We start from the raw sequence: 19958 nt of genomic DNA, 5'->3' as shown, positions 1-19958 counted from the left end.
TAAAATGGGCTTGATTGAGTTTAAGAGATCTTGTAAAACTTCTCAGTGCAAAAACATCAAGCTTTATCTTTAAAAGAGTAATTGCAGTGAATTTTGAAATGAGGCAAGACTGAAAATGCAAGAGGAGGTGCAGTTTAAATTAAGGCTGAGAGTATTTTAGTGTCACAGAGGGCGAGAATACTCACATCCGAGGACTTCCTTCCAAGCAGGAGATAAGTGGCGAAGACATCGTCGTATTTAGCATTGCCCAGGCTGTCCTCAATCTCACTCCTCGAGTATCCCATGCCCACTAGCGCCTCTGGAAGGAAGGGGCGGCGGTGGAATAGCTTCGCTTTGGGGGTGGGAAAGAGGCGCAATGGTATGACCAGAGGGGGCGAAGAGGGGCGAGGAGGAGGCAGGAGGCAGAGAGAAGTGTGGGGGATGTTTGTTTTGGACAGAGACATGCCAATGGTGAGGATCAAAAACAGAGAGGGCATAGAGAGAGGGGGCGGCAGGCATGGGCAAAAATGAACAAACCAAGGTTTTGTGCATATGTCCACGGGTTTTGGAATAAATGTGAAGAAAATGGCAAGTGGCCCAACAATGATGAAGAAACAACAGAAAGGTGAGTGATTAACAGAATACATGAAAACATAATGATGATCCAAGGTAAGGTTTGTTTTGGTAGAATGGGGCATATGTCAAAGAAGAGGAATGGGTGGAAATGTTCAGATATGGTTGTGCAAACAAAGAAAGCATCAAAACAGATGAGGGAATAGAAGGGATGAGATGTGGAAAATGGATATGGAGCGCAGGGGGTGGGGTGGGGAGGAATGGTGGACATGGATGTGGTGGTGGGAGGGAGAAGAGAGAGAGAGAGCAGGGTGAGGGGAGAGAGGGGGGACGGGGGGAAGAGAGAGAGGAGGGGACACGCGTGTAGAGAGAGACAGAGAGATGGGAACAAAACAATAAGAGATGATGGGATGCATGATTTTACTGTCTTAGCTGTCATGCAGACATCTCAACACCACCTCCCATCATCTCTTCCAGTTTCAAATGCTGTGTGGCCAATGGGGAACAGCTGTTGTAGCAAAACAACACTAGCTCCCTCGGGAACAATTGAATAAAGAAATGATAGCCAATGTACCCGGGAAACTGGTGCAAAAGCACCGAATTTTTTGCCATTTCTCTTTCCCAATGTACACACACACACTGCAAGGCACAAGAAACACAGAAAACACACGTACACACTTATTATATCATGAGCACTATGAACTGGTTCATTATGTAATGATATGTAAAAAACTGATCAGCATTAGATATGTTAGTAAAAGCTAGTTCAAGGAAATGGTCTTTACAATCATATTACAACAAATAAACTTTTTTATAAAGATATGGCAGTTAAACTTTGTTATAAAAATTATATATGTGAAAGATTAAACAGAAGCTGATTCAATAAACTATTATTCTTCATAGAAGACAAATCAAAAGCCATTGCATTGTTTCACAAAAAGTAAAATTAAGTCTTTTGAGAGATGAATTTGTGAACAACAAACAACATGTGATGACTTCTCATAGATGTTGATCAAAAATTAAACAACACATTTTGTTAACATGCATTACAATTTTTTCCATGTTAAAAATTGACAAAAATCCTTAAATACTTCTGATTCATTGCAATTTCATACATGTCGGAAGACCTCAAGCCCACTTCACACAATGTATTTCTCCATGATGGATTTTCAGGATGGGTGCCATTTTTCATGCATGTTTAGCTGATGGCCAGCATTATCATCCAATCAAAATTGAGCATCACCCCATTAATAAATTAGCCTAAATTAAGCCCGTTTCACACATTCAAATATCACTGAACAAGAAACAATGAACAAAAATGAAAGCTGAACCGCTTTAAGACCACTCAGGAAAATGATTCCAAATAACTTGTTCAAGAATAATCTGAGTCCCTCCACGGAAGAAAATTTGAAGGGCTTCTCATATACATATACAGGTGTATGTACAAATAGTGCATTGTGCATACAGGTGTATGTATCTCTCCGAGTCAAAATAAAGTGCAAGAATATATCGGAGTATATTAAACATAGGAGAAGGATAAGTACGTGCTACTATCAGGAAAAAACCATTCACAGTAGCAGTTTTGGCCAAGGCGAAGTTGCATTACCAGAAGCAAGGATATCATCAAAGTGTTCATCGGGGGAATAGAGAACAAGGTGACCCATAGAAAATATGGAATTGCTCTACGAGGAGCTAATACATGGTCTGTTCAAAAAGTTGCCAAACTTCATTCATTACAAATATATACTTCACTGCAATACTATTGATAAGGGTATTTAAAAGTAGTCTCCCCCCCAACGTACGCACTTTTCCCTACACTGTTTCCACTTTTTGAAACAGTCCTCGAAACGCTTATTCCGGAATGCTCATAAGTTCCTCCATCAAATTTTTCTCCATCTCTGTAATGGTGGCAAATCCATTTCCTTTGAGCAGGGTTTTAAGATTGGGGAACAGGAAAAAATCCCACGGAGCCAGGTCTGGCAAGTAGGGTGGATGGGGAAGCACAGCAATCTTAGTTTTGGTTAATAACTCCAGAGTTGTGCGAGACGAATGAGCCAGCTCATTGTTATGGTGAAAAAACCTTTCCCCGCTATTCCAAAGTTTGCCTCATTCTCTCTCTTAAGACATTTCACACCCCCCAGGTAGCACTCCCGTGTTGAATGTCTGGCCTTCATGTAGATACTCGTGACGCACAGCCCCTTTGGCATTGATAAAATACGTCAACATCACCTAGACATCTAAGTGAACTTGTCAAGATTTATTGGGGCAGGGGAAAGTTTAACCAATACCACTGCGAAGATTGCACTTTTGTTTATTATATAATATCCATTATCACCCATTGTGACCCCGGACAAGAAGGTTTCTTCCTCTTCGGCTCGATAAAACAGTTCCTAACTGACTTGAGCTAGATGTTGTTTCTCGTCTGCCGTCATCAGGTGAGGCGCGAATTTGGTGGAGAATCAATGCACCCTCAATTTTTCAGTCAGGGTTTCACAGCACAAACCAGTTGCATTACTTCACTCTTCTAATGATTCCCTGAAAGTCACGTCGATTTGCACGAACTAGATCATTCACTTTCTCCGTGGCTGTCATCAGTCGATGTTCTCCGTGTTCCAGGGCGCTCCTCGTCTTCCACTGATAGCCACCCCTTTGTGAATAGGGTAAACCACTCATAGCACGTGGTACGTTTCATAGCATCCTTCCCATCAGCCTTCGTAATCAACTCAAAAGTTTCCTTGAAGGACAATGCTGCTCCATTCCACCGATTTGATTTTTCACCACACTTGTCACACACTCTTTCACATACACAGCTATAACTTATCAACAAAACAAGACATCAATAAAGAGGTTTTGGGAACTATTAACAGACCTCGTAGTGGAGGATCCCATTTCATTCGAAATTATTTAACGATGACTGAGGGGAGTTTCTTTAGCCTATGATATAAAAACTAATATGGTTCTTGGTCAATGCATACCTTCTCAATATAAATTAGCTGTGACGCAGCCATTTTTTGCGACTGGTGAATCCTTCAAGAGCCTCCAATATTCAACAAGGATTGCTCAAAACACCATATCCTTGCTCGTACCAGAAGTGGGTACAGAAATTCAAAAAAGGCTCGCCAAGAAGAATTCTATTCGTAAATTTTCAATTGACTTTTGTATAATTTTCATGTGCCAAACATAGAAACTTTATTTTAATAATTTTTGCCGCATCCAAAAATTATAACCCAAATAGTCATTAATTGACATTTATTGACCAATCATTTCTATTTGAACATTTTTACAAGTGCCTATGCAGCTTATGTAGCAGATGTTTACATTGCCATTACTAATTTATTGCAGGCACGAACTATAATGGTGGAATGAGAAAACACTACAAAACATTTTGAAGACATGGGGAACTTTCCCCATGCCATTGATGGAAATCATATAAATTTCAGTGCTCCAAGAGCAGATGGGTCCCTCTTTTTTAAGTTCAAGAGTGCACATAGCATTATTTTGTGGGCCCTCATTGATGCTAACAACAGATTCATTTACTATGACATTGGGGTCAATGGATGGGTGAATGATGCAGGAGTTTTTCGAGACCACAAACGAGGGATAGCTCTCACTAATGATAGCCTCAATATCTCTCCTGGCCATCCATTGTTGGGCAGAGATATTGATGCGCCATAAAGTAGTAGTATACCAGGTAGAAGATGGTGATGCTTTCCCCGTGGAATGAAGCCATATCCAGAAAAAGGACTTTGCCATTGCAAAACAATTTTTAATTATCCCTTAGTCAGGCTTGATGAGTAGTAGAGAATGATTTTGAATCCCAGCCAATTGTTACAGGGTCCAAAGAAACTGCGGGAGATGCCGCAACAGTAACTTTTAACGGAGTCATCCGCTAAGATATGCATTTCAATACAACAATTTCAGAGTGTAAAAATCATTCGCCCAGTCAAGGCGAATGATTTTTACACTCTGAAATTGTTGCATTGTTACAGGGTATTTTCACGCCCAAACACTCTTTCTGTGGCTACGATGGAGAAGATTAAATTGGCTTACTTCACTCAACATAATTATCTACGAACTTGACTAGTTACCAGAGAACGTGCCAAAGCATGACTACAGTCCTTGAAGAGAATAAACCTTCATTTGCTACAGAGGCAGTCCCAATTTACTACTACCCTAAATTAATTTCCCACAAATTTAGACTTCAGACATCTTCTGCAAGACATAACTTTGACAATTCATCATTTCAAGAAGCGATTCATTTCATCAAAGTATCAAGTGCCATATTATGTTCCATGTGAAGCAGAAAACAGATATTGATACTATTATATCAAAATAGTTAAATGTACACTACATCGTTACATTTGCTGAATCAATTATACAGGGCAACATGTTGCCGCACCCGTGTGGGAGAAAGTATTGAAAATCAAATACTTTTACATAGAGTGCTTACAGCTTTTTAAATCCTTCGCTGCATCCGTTCTCACAATAAAGGAAGCATGTACTTGGCCTGAGGATAACTGAATTTTCAAAATAATGGAAATAGTCTCGAAAAAAATTATACTATAAAGACACTCAGAGTAATTGAGTGTTAATGCAGACTACAAAACTAAAATACTTAAGAGTAATAAGAGTAAGGCATTAATGAATCTGTTCTGATAACCAAGACCTCATTACATCTAGATCAACCTATTTTCTGCAGCTTCTAATGATTACAATATCTTATATTTATTAATGAGGTGAATTAAAATTTGCCAAGGGAATATTTTTTCAAAATGGAATATATTTTCATTGATTATTAACCTATGTAATTACAAAATCATTGAAAGAGTCGAAATATATACAAGCATTCATTCACCAGTCACACCACTAGGTTCAATATCACTCTCATACCAAACACACAAACTTCCAATTCCACATTCACACCTCATTCACTCTCTCTCTTAATCACTCTCACCCTTACATTTACGCCAACAACTGCTCAACAAATTCACACAAGGCATTCATTCAATCAATTTCAAAATCACACTGCATGCATCCAGCTCCATTGACACCATTATTATATCCCGAATCTTTAAGATGGCCTCCAGGTGCACACTTCCTTTCTTCATCGCTCCTGCCTACATACAAACATATTGCAAAATGCTTACAGAGGCGGCTCCATTGTGCTGTAATCCCAGACTCCTCATGGGAAGTTAAAGGCTAGCACAGGAAGTCCTGGAGCTCTTGACCCTTCATCAATCTTTTCCCTTTCTCATTCCCATTTGGTGCTGTTACTGAGCAACCAGAATGAATATGGCAGCATGAGCAGGTTGATGTATTCCATACCAGCGACACACTGCTGCTTTGCAGAGGCTTCATTCCTGTTGGTCCGTGTTTGACAACAAACTTCTTCAACAGACTGATCACATATGACAATCAAAGGTCAATTCTTTTTAACCATTATCTTTTTCCATTTCTTTAAGACACTATACTTCAACACTCAGAATATGCTAATAATACCGAAGTATACTACCTTGATCAAAAAGTTCCCGGAATAACCACCGTGTGGCGCTCCCATCGTTCCGATTTGAGTTCTGTTTTTTTTGTTAAATTGGTACATCTGTTGTTGATGTTCCCTTTAAATCTTAGTGTCATAACTTGACATTTGCAAAAGTTACGGTCGGTTTTCGGTATGTCCATCAGTGCTTCCTGCGATTTTTCCATTACTTCCTCTCGGCTGCTAAAACGCGTTCCCCGTAATGGTTTTTTAACTCGATTGAACAGAAAGAAGTCACAGGGAGCCAAATCAGGTGAATTCGGTGGCTGTTGGATGGTATTTGTTGCATTTTTCGTCAAAAAATTACGAATAATGATAGCACTGTGCGACGGTGCGTTATCATGGTGCAAAATCCACGAGTTTTCTGCCCACATTTCTGGTCTCTTTCGGCGAATTGCTTCACGCAAACGTCTCATAACGCCCAAATAATACTCTTTGTTTACTGTCTGGCCTTCTGGCAAAAATTCATGATGCACTACACCGTTGTAATCCATGAAAACCGTCAGCATTGCCTTCTTTTTTGACTGAAAACGACGTGGTTTTTTTGGTCTCGGCTCATTTGGTGAACGCCATTCACTTGCCTGATGTCTGGATTGCGTGTCGTACTCATAAACCCACGTCTCGTCTCCAGTAATGATCCTTTTGATGAATGTGGGATCGGATTCAGCCTCGCAAATCATGTCTTTTGCGACGTCAACACGGTCTCTTTTTTGCATGAAATTGAGGTCTTTTGGCACCAACTTTGCTGCTACACGACGGAAACCCAAATCATTAACCACAATGTCTTGGGCGGATCCATAGGCAATGTTCAAGTCCTCCGCTATTTCTCTGATGGTTAATTTGCGGTTATTGACCAACTTTTGTTTACTTTATCAATTTTTTCACCGACTTTCGATTTCGATGGTCTGCCACTGCGTTCATCATCTTCGATTGACTCACGACCACTTCTGAACCGCTCGTGCCACTGGTAAACGACCGTTTTTTTTAGAGAATCGTTGCCGAAACACTTTTCCAACATTTCCAACGTCCGTGCGCCACTAAATCCGTTTTTTACGCAAAATTTAATACAAGTTCGTTGTTGCAAATTTAAATCCATTTCTGAAATTGTAAAAAATCGCCAACACACACAGAGATAGATGTACTCTTGGCTACGTAACTTTTGCAAATGTCAAGTTATGACACTAAGATTTAAAGGGAATATCAACAACAGATGTACCAATTTAACAAAAAAAACAGAACTCAAATCGGAACGATGGGAGCGCCACACGGTGGTTATTCCGGGAACTTTTTGATCAAGGTAGTATTGTACGAAAGACACGCTGATGAAGAACGAAGAGAAAATTACCAATGAGGGTAGTTCCTGTAAATAATCATGCATAGATAATAAGAAATGAGCTCATAAGATCAAATATAAGTAAGAAGATCTACAAAAGCATTTAATCAAACAGCAAGACATTAAATAATGTTATCAAACTTTGACTGACCTTGGCTACCATACTTAAATTACAACTCGTTACCTGCTTTGCATTCATTAATTAGAGGCACAATTGATGCCTTAGTGCTTGGAGGCTGTGGATGCACCAAAGAGTGAAAACGTACGAGTCCCCTCTTCTTGCGACACTCTTCTGTGACTATTTCTTCTTACTCTTTTCTGCCAATTAATGGGTTTACTGCCCATTCATCCTCATTTTGACCTCCCAGGCTAAAAAAATTTGTAGAGCATGAATATAAATGCTTAATAAATGACATTCTTTAAGAATATGTAAAATATGATTTATTTAATTGACAGCAACATTAGTAATAGGTGGATAGAAATCAATTTATTAAGATCCCCGAGTCTAAAATTATAAATACTTTCATTAATTCCAACTGACATATTATTTATAATTAACCTGACAAAACACTCATCATAATAAATAGATTGTAATTCATTCTAAAACGTGGCACGTCCAAAAATTGGATAACTTTTATTTTATAAGTTTAATAGCCACAATAAACTAATTATTCATGGCTTGGTATTAAAAAAGCAGTAAATATTGCATAGCTGTCGACCACATATTACTACTCATGAAAATCAGAATCTTAAAAGAGGCTGGGATATAAAAGTTCCGTTAATGGATAAAAACTATCAACTTCTAATAACACCAAAGAAATGTAAGCATTTACTTACAGCCAAAGCAATGGCAATTTCATGGGGTGTCGCATTCCTTCAGCCTTGATCGTGGTGCTTGGGTGATTCCACCTCATTAAGGCATCTTCTCTCTTCATATGACGCAATCGGTTATTCAACAACACTTGGCACACCACGCAGTCATCTTGCCTCGCTTGTTGACAACGAGCAAACAATAGGCACTCTGGGTAACTCCAAATCTATCACCGTTAGTTGAAAGCATTAATGATTCAAGAAAAATTAGAGCCTTCTATACCGTTCATGACAAGAGACCTTTCATGGAAATGCAGCCTTCCAAGACCTTTCACGAAAATATAATTGCCTTCGTGACGTTTTCATGATGTCATGGACATTCAAGAGACTTGCTCAAAGATTCTTGAACAGAAAATGTGATGGTGTGAAACGAGCTTTGGAACTTCAGGGCAATGAAAATACTCCTTATTTAGGAATATCCTCAGATTCCCAGAATATGAGGATATTCCCACATAGACACACAGAAATTTCAAGTGAAGCAGCGAAACGATTCACGGCATGCAGATCTGAAGTAAGTGCGTGCATATATTCTTCATTTAACATTCTATGGGTGACCCTTTCGGCATTTCTAGAGAGCAGGCAGCAGCTTTCTGTTCCATGGCCTTCCCTTGGCCTACACTCTCCGCCCCCTTCCCTCAGCTGCACAAGCCATCTCAACAACAGCTGCAGGTGGGCTTGACACTCGCTTCAAAAAAACCCACATCGCAATGCAGTTGCCTCCAATATTTTCGGTAAGCAGTCCAGCAATGGACATTAAAATTCCCGCTCTTTTCATTAGGTGCACAAGTCATGTGACAACCAACGTGTGGAGCTATCCCTTGATGAGACAGAAATCTTAGCTGCTATCTCTCCTTGTGAACTGCCTTTGCCCCTTCACCTTTATATGTGCGCGAGCACAATCATCAGCAAAACAAGCTCAGCAGTGAGCAGCATGCATGGGACCTCCCCGAGCGGCCATCAACGGAGAACACACCGTGTGAACCAGGCTTCACACTGAAGTTTATTTAAAATCCTCGAGTTTTTTTACACATGCAAATTCAAACACAACTAAGAAAATTAAAATCTCGGATTTGAATGTGGAAGAGCTCAAACAGGGGACAATTGAAAGGAGCAAAAATATTATCTAAACACATCCTTATAATTGTCAAGGATGGATCATATTGAGAAATTCTGGCACATTATAATTCATTCAAAATTTAGAATTAATCCCAAAACGACCTTATTTTTTGACCTTTACAAAGGATTATTGAAGAAGAATATAACATTAAAGACAACCAAAAACATTCAAGCCCTAGGCGGAGGAAAACCTGCATGAGTGGGAACGGAGCCCATGGCCACTGGGTTGGCAGGCGAGGATGGTACCCCACAGCTACCTTGGATCAGTATAAGTATTGAGGTCGTCTGGCCAAAATTATCTTGGATGAATAATTATTAAGACTTTATTTACTCCCTCTTCCTTAAAACTTTTTAACCAACTCGTTCAAGCCAATCCACATCCACTATGATCAATTCTTTTTCTGTTTAACTAAGGTGCACACTACTAGAAATCCAGGCTGTAGCCAAACATCATGCCAGAGCAACGACTTAAACACACCAAAGTATTTAAAGAAGGTGATCAAGGTTTAGGAGTGAAGCAACCAAGGAACGCACAAGGAGGTGAGAGGCAGTCATGATCTGCTTCTCTCGTATTGCGCTTTGAGGTAAAACCTCTCAAAGCCAATCAAATCCAAGATTTAAACATACAGGGCCCAAGATGAAGATTTTCCACAAGGAGAAACTTTTAACAGCGCAGAGGTGTTGCACCAACCTGTGTGACACCACCTCTGCTCTTTCAAAAGCAACAACAAACAGCTCAGGAAAACAGAGAGGAAAGGTATAAGCCAGGTTTGTGACAAATGAGATGAGCACATGGATCATGAGCATGAAGGAAATGATATAAAAATGGCTACCATCCCTTAAGAATCATCAGTAATGATATATATATATATATTGAGAAAATAACTGAACAAATGAGCTCCTTTGGGAACTCTCAATAAATACTTGAATGGTTGGTGCCAACTAACTTAACTTGGACGACTTCCTTCACATGCAAGACTACAAATTTTTCTGCTGGCACCAATGTCAATGGCTGATCAAGCATATTCTAGAGCAAATATGTATATGCTGACCAAGTCTAAGGGATGAGAGGACGACATGCCTTGAACTATGCCTCCCCACCAACATACCTATCCGCTTGGGGTCCTTGAAGTCAGGCTCAGGCTCCAAATATGGCTTCAACTCCTCCTCTTCATAACCCATATTCATCCACTTGTCTTTCATTATGTTCTGAAAAGGACATATTAAAAGAGTTAACCCATTAAAATGAGCACCAATCAGTGATGCCTGGCATTCCCCTGATGGGAAATTCCAAACAGGATAGATGCTCCGCAGTCTCATGTATTTTTCCCAAAACAAGAGCAAAGTGACAACGTAGCTTGGGTTCTTTCCAAGTAATAAGACAAGGATCACTTTCCAATAAATACTGGCTTGAAAAAATCATTCCCCAGACCAAATTAAGCTTATACTTTGTGGCAGTCATAGGACTCTGTTTGTTCCTACAGAAGTGGTGCCCAGTCACTCAGCTAAAATTGAACCAACTTCATATACAAAATTATGCCTGCTCAAATTTTTAATTGACTGCCATAGTATAACCTTCAAATAAACAATAGAGATTCTTGTACGGAATATGTTTGAAAAAGATAATACAATCACTTTAGACTCAAAATATTCACAATTAAATATTGAAAACTTTAGAAAAGCACACAAGTGATCCCTTGAATAATGGCTGGAGAAATCAGGTAAATCAACATAAGCATTAAGCTTTGATTTGACAGACTAACTTGAAGTTTAAAAATTATGTTTGGATGTCATTAATCAGATTCTCACTTCCATGCAAATATTTAACTTAAAATTATTATGACACTTTCAATACATACATGACCACAAAATGACACAATTCAATACATACATGACCACAATAACAAATGACAACAACGGCAATCATATGACTGGCAATGGAGGAATGAAAATGCTTTCATAGGCTTCCAAATGAAACTTTAATGGATGCCATGTAATTAGGATGTGATTGTTTTTATAAAGAAAAGATAGTAACAATTTTCCTCAAGATAAGTGTAATAGTACGACCTGGTTTCCATGTATTACATCGTCATCAGGTGACAAAATGAATTCAAGTGCTGTCTTATATACATTTTTGCAGCCCTTTGCCAAAAATAACTGTCTGGGAACTCAAATAATTAAATGCAACACCGCAAACGATGGCTACACTGAGGAGCTCATCAACTCTCTGCTCCACAAGAAAAAGACCAAGCTCACCAACAGCTAAACAGCCAGAGAAACCCAAAAATGGCGCTAAATCCCCTTTATGACTAACATTTTGTACAAGATAGTAACACAATTGCAAAGGACTAATTCAGGGTCTGTTTTCATACCCCCTTCAACATGTCCAAATGATTGTATACAAGCAAGGATGCTTTTGAAAATACAAGGAAGATGTGTTTATGTGAGTCATTGCTACCAAGTGGGTCAAATGGGGAGGAATTTTGCCACCCGAATCAAAGGGCATGAGAAGTGAACAATCCTTGGGAAAACCAACTCAATGATCGCCAAAAACTTACTGAAGACCGACCACGCCTGCGACTTCCAATTACAAGTCCTACATGTCCTTCATAAAGGCTGAAAATTAGGCACAATGGAACAATACGGAATAGTCCAATGGGTCAAGGGGGACACCCCCCTCCTTAATGACATGCAGTTCACCTCTTCCTCCCCCTCCTTTCCATCAATTTCCTTAAGTGCTTTCCTACTGCCAAGTGACACACATCCGCCCTTCCTTTTGTTCTGTTACCCCCCCCACCCCCCCCTGATGCATGCACCCCTAAGTGTAAGGACTTCACTCCTTCCTCACCTCTCCTTGGGACCATAACCCCCTGGCCCCAACCTAGCTTACACCCCTCTTCCCTGCCGACGAGATCCAAGATGCCCGCCGATAGCCTAAGTGGTCTTCAGAGACTTTGTGAGAGCCGTTTGTTAAACCTTGAACCATGCATTTCCTGCTCCTACGCCAACCTCTCTCTTCTTCCCTCTCTCTTTTCCAGCCACTCCCACCACCCCCCACGGCTTCCTGATGCTCTCCCTACAGCCTATATGCCATTGGTGATTCACCCGTGTGGACTTTGAGACTTCAAGCATTCTTTCTTCAACATGTTTCAAACTATGTATTCTCCACCCCATTGGTTAGGTTAGCTGGCCAGCCTTCAGCCTCTCCCTCCCCCACGCCCATTACCAACCCCTCCACCCAACCCACTCAGGGTTTGTGTGTGCCTCATGCAATGCTTGCATTCGACACCAGATGATGACACAGAGAGTAGAAAACTAGGGCATGCAAGTGAATATTTATACGAAAACAAAAATTGTATTCTTTGAATTCACATAATTGGGCATTCATTGCAAGCAACAAAATAATCTGGGATAGTTGAAAATACAGGTTGCAACGCAAAAACCCAGACAAATTAAACAATTTTTAGGAACATTTTTCATTACAAAAATGAAAATGCTAAGAAAATATTTTGTACTAAATCTTTTGTACGACCATTATCAAAAAATGTATTCAATGTATTCCCCACTTGCTCGAATGACGGTCCCCATTCTTGAACTAAATCATTCCCAGGCCTTTTTTAACACACCACGGTCCATAGACAAATTTTGTTTCAATAATGGCTCAACACGACAAAACGTTTGAATGTCTGGGCTTGTTTATGATCCATTCCACCAAGCTCCACACAAAGCAGTCCAACAAATTTAAATCTGGGCTGTTGAGAGGCCAGAATTCTTTGGACCAAGACATATCGACGCTGTCTACAACCAATTTTGAACCAAATGATGATAAATGATTCATATGACTCGCTGGCGTACTGTCCTCCAGGAGAACACACCACCTCCCAGATGACATGAGTTTCCATCCATGGCTTCGCTACAGAAATGCAGTGGCATGACATTACCCTCACTGGACACAACTCTAACATAACAGAGAACATTCACTGGAAATTTCCCCAGTCTGCCCCCACTGGAAAGCCCCCAGTCTTTTCTATCCTGCATCCCCTGCAAGTGCTCTTCCCCATGCACCGCTGACAGGAATGGAGGGAGAAGGACAGGACAGTTATGCATGCCTTTATGCCTCCCGCCAGAACTTTCACAACAAAATGCATCTTGAACGTCAGCCACCATCCCTTCCAATCAGAGACAATTAACCACAAATGCTTATTGCCATGAAGGGAAACATTTCGGCATTGTTCACACAAAAGAACAATTTAATATGCCAGTTGTTTTTTAGTAGATTTCTCAGAAATATAGAGATTAGTGAGGATTGAAACTTCACATTTCATTTCTTACTGTCTGTCGATTTTCTCTTTTTTTTCCAATGCCTCTTACATATTTCAAAAGAATCGGCAAAGTTCTCTCTTGGGAGTGGTTGTCAGCCACCTCATCGCATTCTCCTTCATCTCCGCAATTGACCGTCGGGAAGACTGGGTTTCTGTTTTCAGGTCATTGCCGTAGACCAATGACTCATCCTCAGCCAGGACCTTTATTCGAAAATCTGGGCCATGGTCTGCGGCTTGGAGCAAGTCTCCAAGTTAAACTGCGGCACGAAATTCTTGACATTGAAGGGATAAAGTAGAGTGCGATGAGGCAGCTGATGATCACTCCAATTAAAAAGGACTTTGTCGATTGTTTGGAAAAGAGAGATGCTGGGGTAAGTGTGCGAGGAGAGTACTTTCATAGGGAACAACCAAGTCCTCCCCATTGTTATGGCTAGGCTACGCTTATCAAAATATTGCATGGCCTAATAGCATCCGGTCAGACCTAATACACATGCACTCACCTCCAAAGAAGCCCTCTTCGCAGGGTTGAGAACAAGAAACTTCTTGAGCAGATTCTCACAGTCCGTGGACATGTAGAATGGAATACGGTACTTCCCCCGGAGCACCCTCTCCCGCAGCTCGCGCAGCGTGGAGCCATCAAATGGTAAAGAGCCGCTGACAAGAGTGTAGAGGATGACCCCCAAAGACCACACATCCACCTCAGGGCCATCATACTTCTTTCCTGAAACAGGCAAGAATTGCAAAATGTCAGCCTGGGATAGGAAATTAGATGACACACAACATTAGAATTAGAGACAAGTATGCACTTAGTTAGTTTTTGCACATATTCATCAATTGGTAATCTATTAAAAGCAACCAGTAACAATTAAATCCCCACCACTTGTATTTCATTGTGAAAATGAAAAGGGAATTCAAAAATGGACCAGGGATATACCTTGAAACAGTTCCGGAGCAGCATACGGAGGACTTCCACAGAAAGTATCCAATTTGTTACCAGGTGTGAATTCATTGCTGAATCCAAAATCAGCTATTTTAATATTCATCTCACTGTCTAAAAGTAAATTCTCCGCCTGAAAGTAACGAAGTGAATTGCAATAACTCACAAGCTGCTAAAAACATAAATTCTATTCCAAGACTTAAAGTCAATAAAAGTAAAAACTTACTTTTAGGTCTCGATGAATTATTTTCTTTTGATGGCAATATTGTACAGCTGAAACAATCTGAAAAAGAAAATCATGATATTATTATTTTGAACAAAATACTACAAAAAGGATATTTTGTAACATTTTCCAAAGAGCCTGCAGCTCATAGTGGAACACAGTTGATTTAAAAGATTAAATAGAGCCTCGCAACGGTTTATGATAAGATTTTTGAAAATAAAAGCAGTAAATTTGCTAACATAAAATATAACAAAAGAGAAAAGTAAATATAAAAGTGCTTGAATTAATTATACTTTGATGTGAAAATCAGGATTTAACAGACTTACAGGAATTGTTAAAACAATTATCTCATTCTGTACTTGCTTCTTGATTAATGAGTTTAAAAAATAATATTCACCCACAAGATAAATTGAAATGCTACACAAAATCCCCACCAATCCAGAATAAATGGGCCAGGGGTAATCCAAATGAGAAGAGAAATCTAGATTATTCCAAGATGTAACACCCATACGTCCATAGAACATGATACCCCTCAATTAGTCATCCATGCCTTTCATCAGGGACAACTTCAAGTGATTTCGCGTGGCACACTTGAGCCTACACATGACAAATGATCCCCTTGGAACTTGAAACTAAGCCATTATTATAAATGTATCTTTTCTCGAGAAGTAAGATGATGAGAAATTTGAAGAGACATTTAACAATAGTGATACATACCCAGACATTTTTGACCTCAATGTTGGGCCAGAGCCACTAAAAGCTCTCATGGCTTCACTGGATATGCTTTTACCACTGAAATTATGTTAATGCCCCCCCAACTGACATGGTCATCACTACAAGCAGAGATGGTCAGCTACTAGCATGCAGTCAATCTCCCAACAGAAACCTCTTCATCCAATTTCTAAAGAGTGCTCCCTTTCAAGTTGCACGCTTTCTTAACCCCATCTGCCTTCAGAGTGTTGTCACTAAAAGCTGCTTTATTGTTTATGCCAGAAGATCCCACACTCATTAAAAACATAAATAGACAGTCATGAAATTACATGGAGATAATTAGCAATCTATATCAAACACATGTATTGTCCCCGGGCAAAACCCAAAACCAGCAACATGACATGAGGTGGGCGCCAGCAGCCAGCGCTATCGAGCATTAGTCACCCGGCCTTTACAATCAATCCCCACAACACCCTAGCCTTCACCGTCGTTCGGGCAATGACCAAGGCTGCCCTTTGTACCCGGGCCAGGCCTTATAAGCTCCCAGGTCTGAGTGTGGGTACCCTGTCCTTCCCTTGCCGCCCCCGCGCTCTCTCCGGTCTCCCTCGTAGGAGGCCAGAAGCGCTATCCCTGTTATTCCCTTGCCTCCCCTGTGCTCTCTCCAGTCTCCCCCGTAGGAGACCAGAAGTGCCGACCCCGACTTTCCCTTGCCTCCCCCGGGTTCTCTCCGGCCTCCCTTGCAGGAGACCAGAAGCGCCACACCAACCTTGTTCTCCCCTCCTCTTCTCCGTGTCCTTCCCGGTCTCCCTCATATGAGTCCAGGTTGCGTGCCCCAGTGCCAATCCTACCTGCGTTCTGACCTCACCGACACCAGCGCACTCAATTAGTAAGTTACCCTTGTAATCCAATTGTTAGTAATAAATGATTGACCTCTCAACCACTCGTATATTCACTCAGGGGTACTGAACTCTGTGTCGTCCCCTAAGACAGTATCACATCTATGAAATGGCATATGTTGGATGAACACGAGAATGATGATCTGTAGCGATCGTTAATTCATAATTAAAAATGTATTTATGATTTTCGGTTAAGTACTGCAGCGCTGCCCAAGAAACGATCAACCATAGAATTAAGCTCTCAAAATTCACTTTTGGTATCACCTAAAATGAGCTGAAAGTTGTAGATCATTAAATCACCACCACCAACCCTTGCATCACAGGAAAACGATTTGATGCAATGCAAGTTTCACACTTACTTGTCTAAATTTCGCCCTAGCTTCTTTTTCTTTCATCCTTCCATGAAGGACAAGGTAGTCAAATACTTCCCCACCACTGGCATACTCCATCACAAGGTACAACGTCTTCTCTGTTTCTATCACTTGGAATAGTTTCACTACAAAAGAGAGAAAAAGGTGCAAGTTGAATCTCACATTTGTGACCATAGTGAAATGGAGAAATGGCCGTCTACCAAGAGTAATTCCAGCTTTAATTGGTAGCGGAACACAGAACACGTATACTACCAATTTTCTTGACCTTAGTAAAGGCCTTTAAGTACTGAGGTCATAATGATAGTTATTTAGTAAGTAAGTGCAATTTATTCTTTGATAAGGACAGCAATTGAGTATATTGGAAACATCTAATTTTGAATAAAAAATAAATCATGCCCACAAATAATAATATTTTCAATGGCAAATCAACGGCACATAGTGAACATGAATATGAAGTCAACCTTACTTGGACAATGAATTCATTTTGTCCAGTTTGCCCTCAACAACCTGTTAATATAAGATGCGTCAGCAATATCCAAATGTTAAGACATGTTATATCTAAGTGTATTGTGAGCATGAGAGACTGTTCACAAGTTTTAAGTGAAAACCCGGCATTAATTCAACAAGCATTTCACTAAACAGTTCAACAAAATGAAATTATTAAAAGTTACAATGCCCTCTCTCACTCTCCCTTTTAGTTGAAGACGGAGGATGTTCAAAGGAGCCACCTCTCTTGATAGGCCCATATTTACTGAGTCCATGGTGGCTCCATTTATTAAGAAACCACATCCATTATTCAGAATTTCATAAAAATTGCTTCTCCACAGTATTTTTTGCATTATAACAATTAAATGTTTCTGATAAGTTGTTGGAGTTCATATTTAAAAATCTTTCATTTTCTGGGATTCTATGCAATTGATATGGAATTGGAAGGTGGTGCCAGGTGTAATTTCAGTTCATTAATATAATACACAACAACAAAATCATGCTTCCACAAAGCCAGTTAGCAACTACATTTCAACAGGAAAAATTGTATAAATATATTTACCCTTACTGTAAAGTTACAACCAATGGTGAGGAATTAAATGGAAAACAGCAACAAAGTCAGAAGAACAAAATATTTAGAAATGATGAGCCGAAAAAACTTCTAGGTATTTCAAAGAGTTTGAATGGTAATATTGAAGTGGTTCGAATTTTTTCAAGTGATAATAAAACTCAATGCCAATAGTTACTCCACATTTTTATTTAAGGGAGTGAAATGAAATGACGCTTGCTTTACACTGCACACTAAAATTACTTGTTCCAAATTCACACCCCAAGATCCTGCACAATTTGAATCAAGGAATGCTATTGTGAAATTTAATGGAATTTGCACAAGGATTGTTTAAGATGATGTCCCAGAAAGGGTTTGTAGAAAGAATTCAATTTTCCCCAGGCATTCATGAAGAACTATGAATGGGAAGAGAGTCGAGGCACCAAGTGATTAATGAAACAAAGAGCTCAAAAGATCTGCCAAAACGAGGAAGGGAGAAATAACGATGCTGAGGACATTCCAAAATCCCTTACAATTACGAGAAAGACGAATGTCCTTGCCCTCATGGGTATGCACACGACAACAGTAGGGATGTCATACAATAAGCACCTTACCTTGTTATCACATGTAGTTTCCTTTAAGTTATAAATTATGTGAAACGTTGCATAAATAATGAGTTCCTTAGTGTTGGATCAGATGTTTAATTGGACAACACATTCACACAAGACATTCTGTACACCCAATATGCACAGAAACACTGACTTGGTGACATAATATTAAGACGAATATCAATGAAGAGACTAAGTCACTCACCTATGTTTGGATGATCCAGCATTTTCATTATCCTGACTTCCCTAAATAACTGGAAATAAAAAAATATGTATGACAACAAGGTCAAGCTTTCATTTACATTATTGAAATAAGCATTGAAAATATTAACACTTACCTTCTGTAAACTTCCTGGATTTAATTGTGTTTTGTCAATGATTTTGATTGCTACCTAAAAGGAGAAAAGATAATTTTAGTCCACTTAAGTAATGCTGAATATATATACCTAACAGTCAGCTAAAAATGTTGAGACATGTATGCCACGAAAATAAACTAGGCTTCCACTTCAGAAATGTAGGAAATAGAGAGTCACATATACTTCCCTTCAGAATATTTTTCATTTCAAACATTCAGTTAATCAAGACACTCAATTGTTGCAGCTAAGGTAGTTTTTAAATGCACAAGCTGCTTATCACCACCACATGTCTAGGCCTCACTTCACACGGAATGACGTTACACCCCGCGCTGCAATAAACCGCACTTCAACTTACCCCAACTCAGTCCATCCCTTCCCTTCCTTCCTCTCCTGCCCAAAACTCCCCCCTCAATACATCATAGCCCCTAAACATATCAAGCCAATCCAGGGATATCAAACCAATCAAGGGAAGCTGTTTCGGTGACTATCTGCCTCCTGCACACCAAGGAATCATGGCCAAAGCATCTCATCACATCGAGGAGGGCAACAGGAACTATATAAATTATTAATCCCAAGACTTTTAGGGTGGACACCATTATTAAAATGAGCGCTGGCAACTATGGAACTCTGCAAAATTAGCAATGTGTCATGATCAGCAGAGGGGGGGGGAGGGGGGTTCTGCCATCATCATCTCACGAAATTTGGCAAAGGAGTAAGGATATTAAGAAAAGACTCGTTAAAACTTGGATATGGAGCGTAGTTCTGTACGGAAACGTGGTCATTGAAGCAGGAGGTTAGATGTGGATTGTAGGCTTTTGAAATGTGGGTGGAGAAGAATAAGGAAGGTGAAATGGACTGAAAGGAAAACAAATGAGGAAGTTCTTGATATGGTGAGGGAGGATATGGGATTGCTGGGAGAAATCATAAGGAGGCAGGAAAAATGGATTCAGAGTATTATGATTTCAAATGGGATGCGGACAACTGAGATAGAGGGGAGAACGTTGGGTAAGCAAGGAAGGGGTAAGAATAGAATAGACATTTTTGATGGAAAAAAGGCAGAAATATATATATGTAGGATTGGAGGAGGACTTACT

General features: G+C 39.9%; 1 protein-coding gene across 1 annotated transcript in view; it reads right to left on the bottom strand.

Annotated features, from left to right (window-relative positions):
- LOC139694952 (serine/threonine-protein kinase MARK2-like) overlaps positions 1-19958 on the bottom strand; it is a 137833-nt gene that overhangs the window by 43417 nt on the left and 74458 nt on the right. The window contains exons 3-10 of the mRNA XM_071593484.1: positions 18847-18900; positions 18714-18762; positions 16856-16992; positions 14893-14949; positions 14664-14799; positions 14230-14450; positions 10517-10616; positions 186-298 (exon numbers count right to left, since the gene is read on the bottom strand). Coding sequence (XP_071449585.1) covers positions 186-298; positions 10517-10616; positions 14230-14450; positions 14664-14799; positions 14893-14949; positions 16856-16992; positions 18714-18762; positions 18847-18900 — 867 coding nt within the window. The remainder of the gene's footprint in view (positions 1-185; positions 299-10516; positions 10617-14229; positions 14451-14663; positions 14800-14892; positions 14950-16855; positions 16993-18713; positions 18763-18846; positions 18901-19958) is intronic.

This window comes from Hetaerina americana, unplaced genomic scaffold (genome assembly GCF_022747635.1).
Source record: "Hetaerina americana unplaced genomic scaffold, ioHetAmer1.1.p SCAF_6, whole genome shotgun sequence".
Lineage (NCBI taxonomy): Eukaryota > Metazoa > Arthropoda > Insecta > Odonata > Calopterygidae > Hetaerina > Hetaerina americana.
Note: the sequence above shows the minus strand (reverse complement) of the source record. Positions and strands in the feature narration are given on the sequence as shown.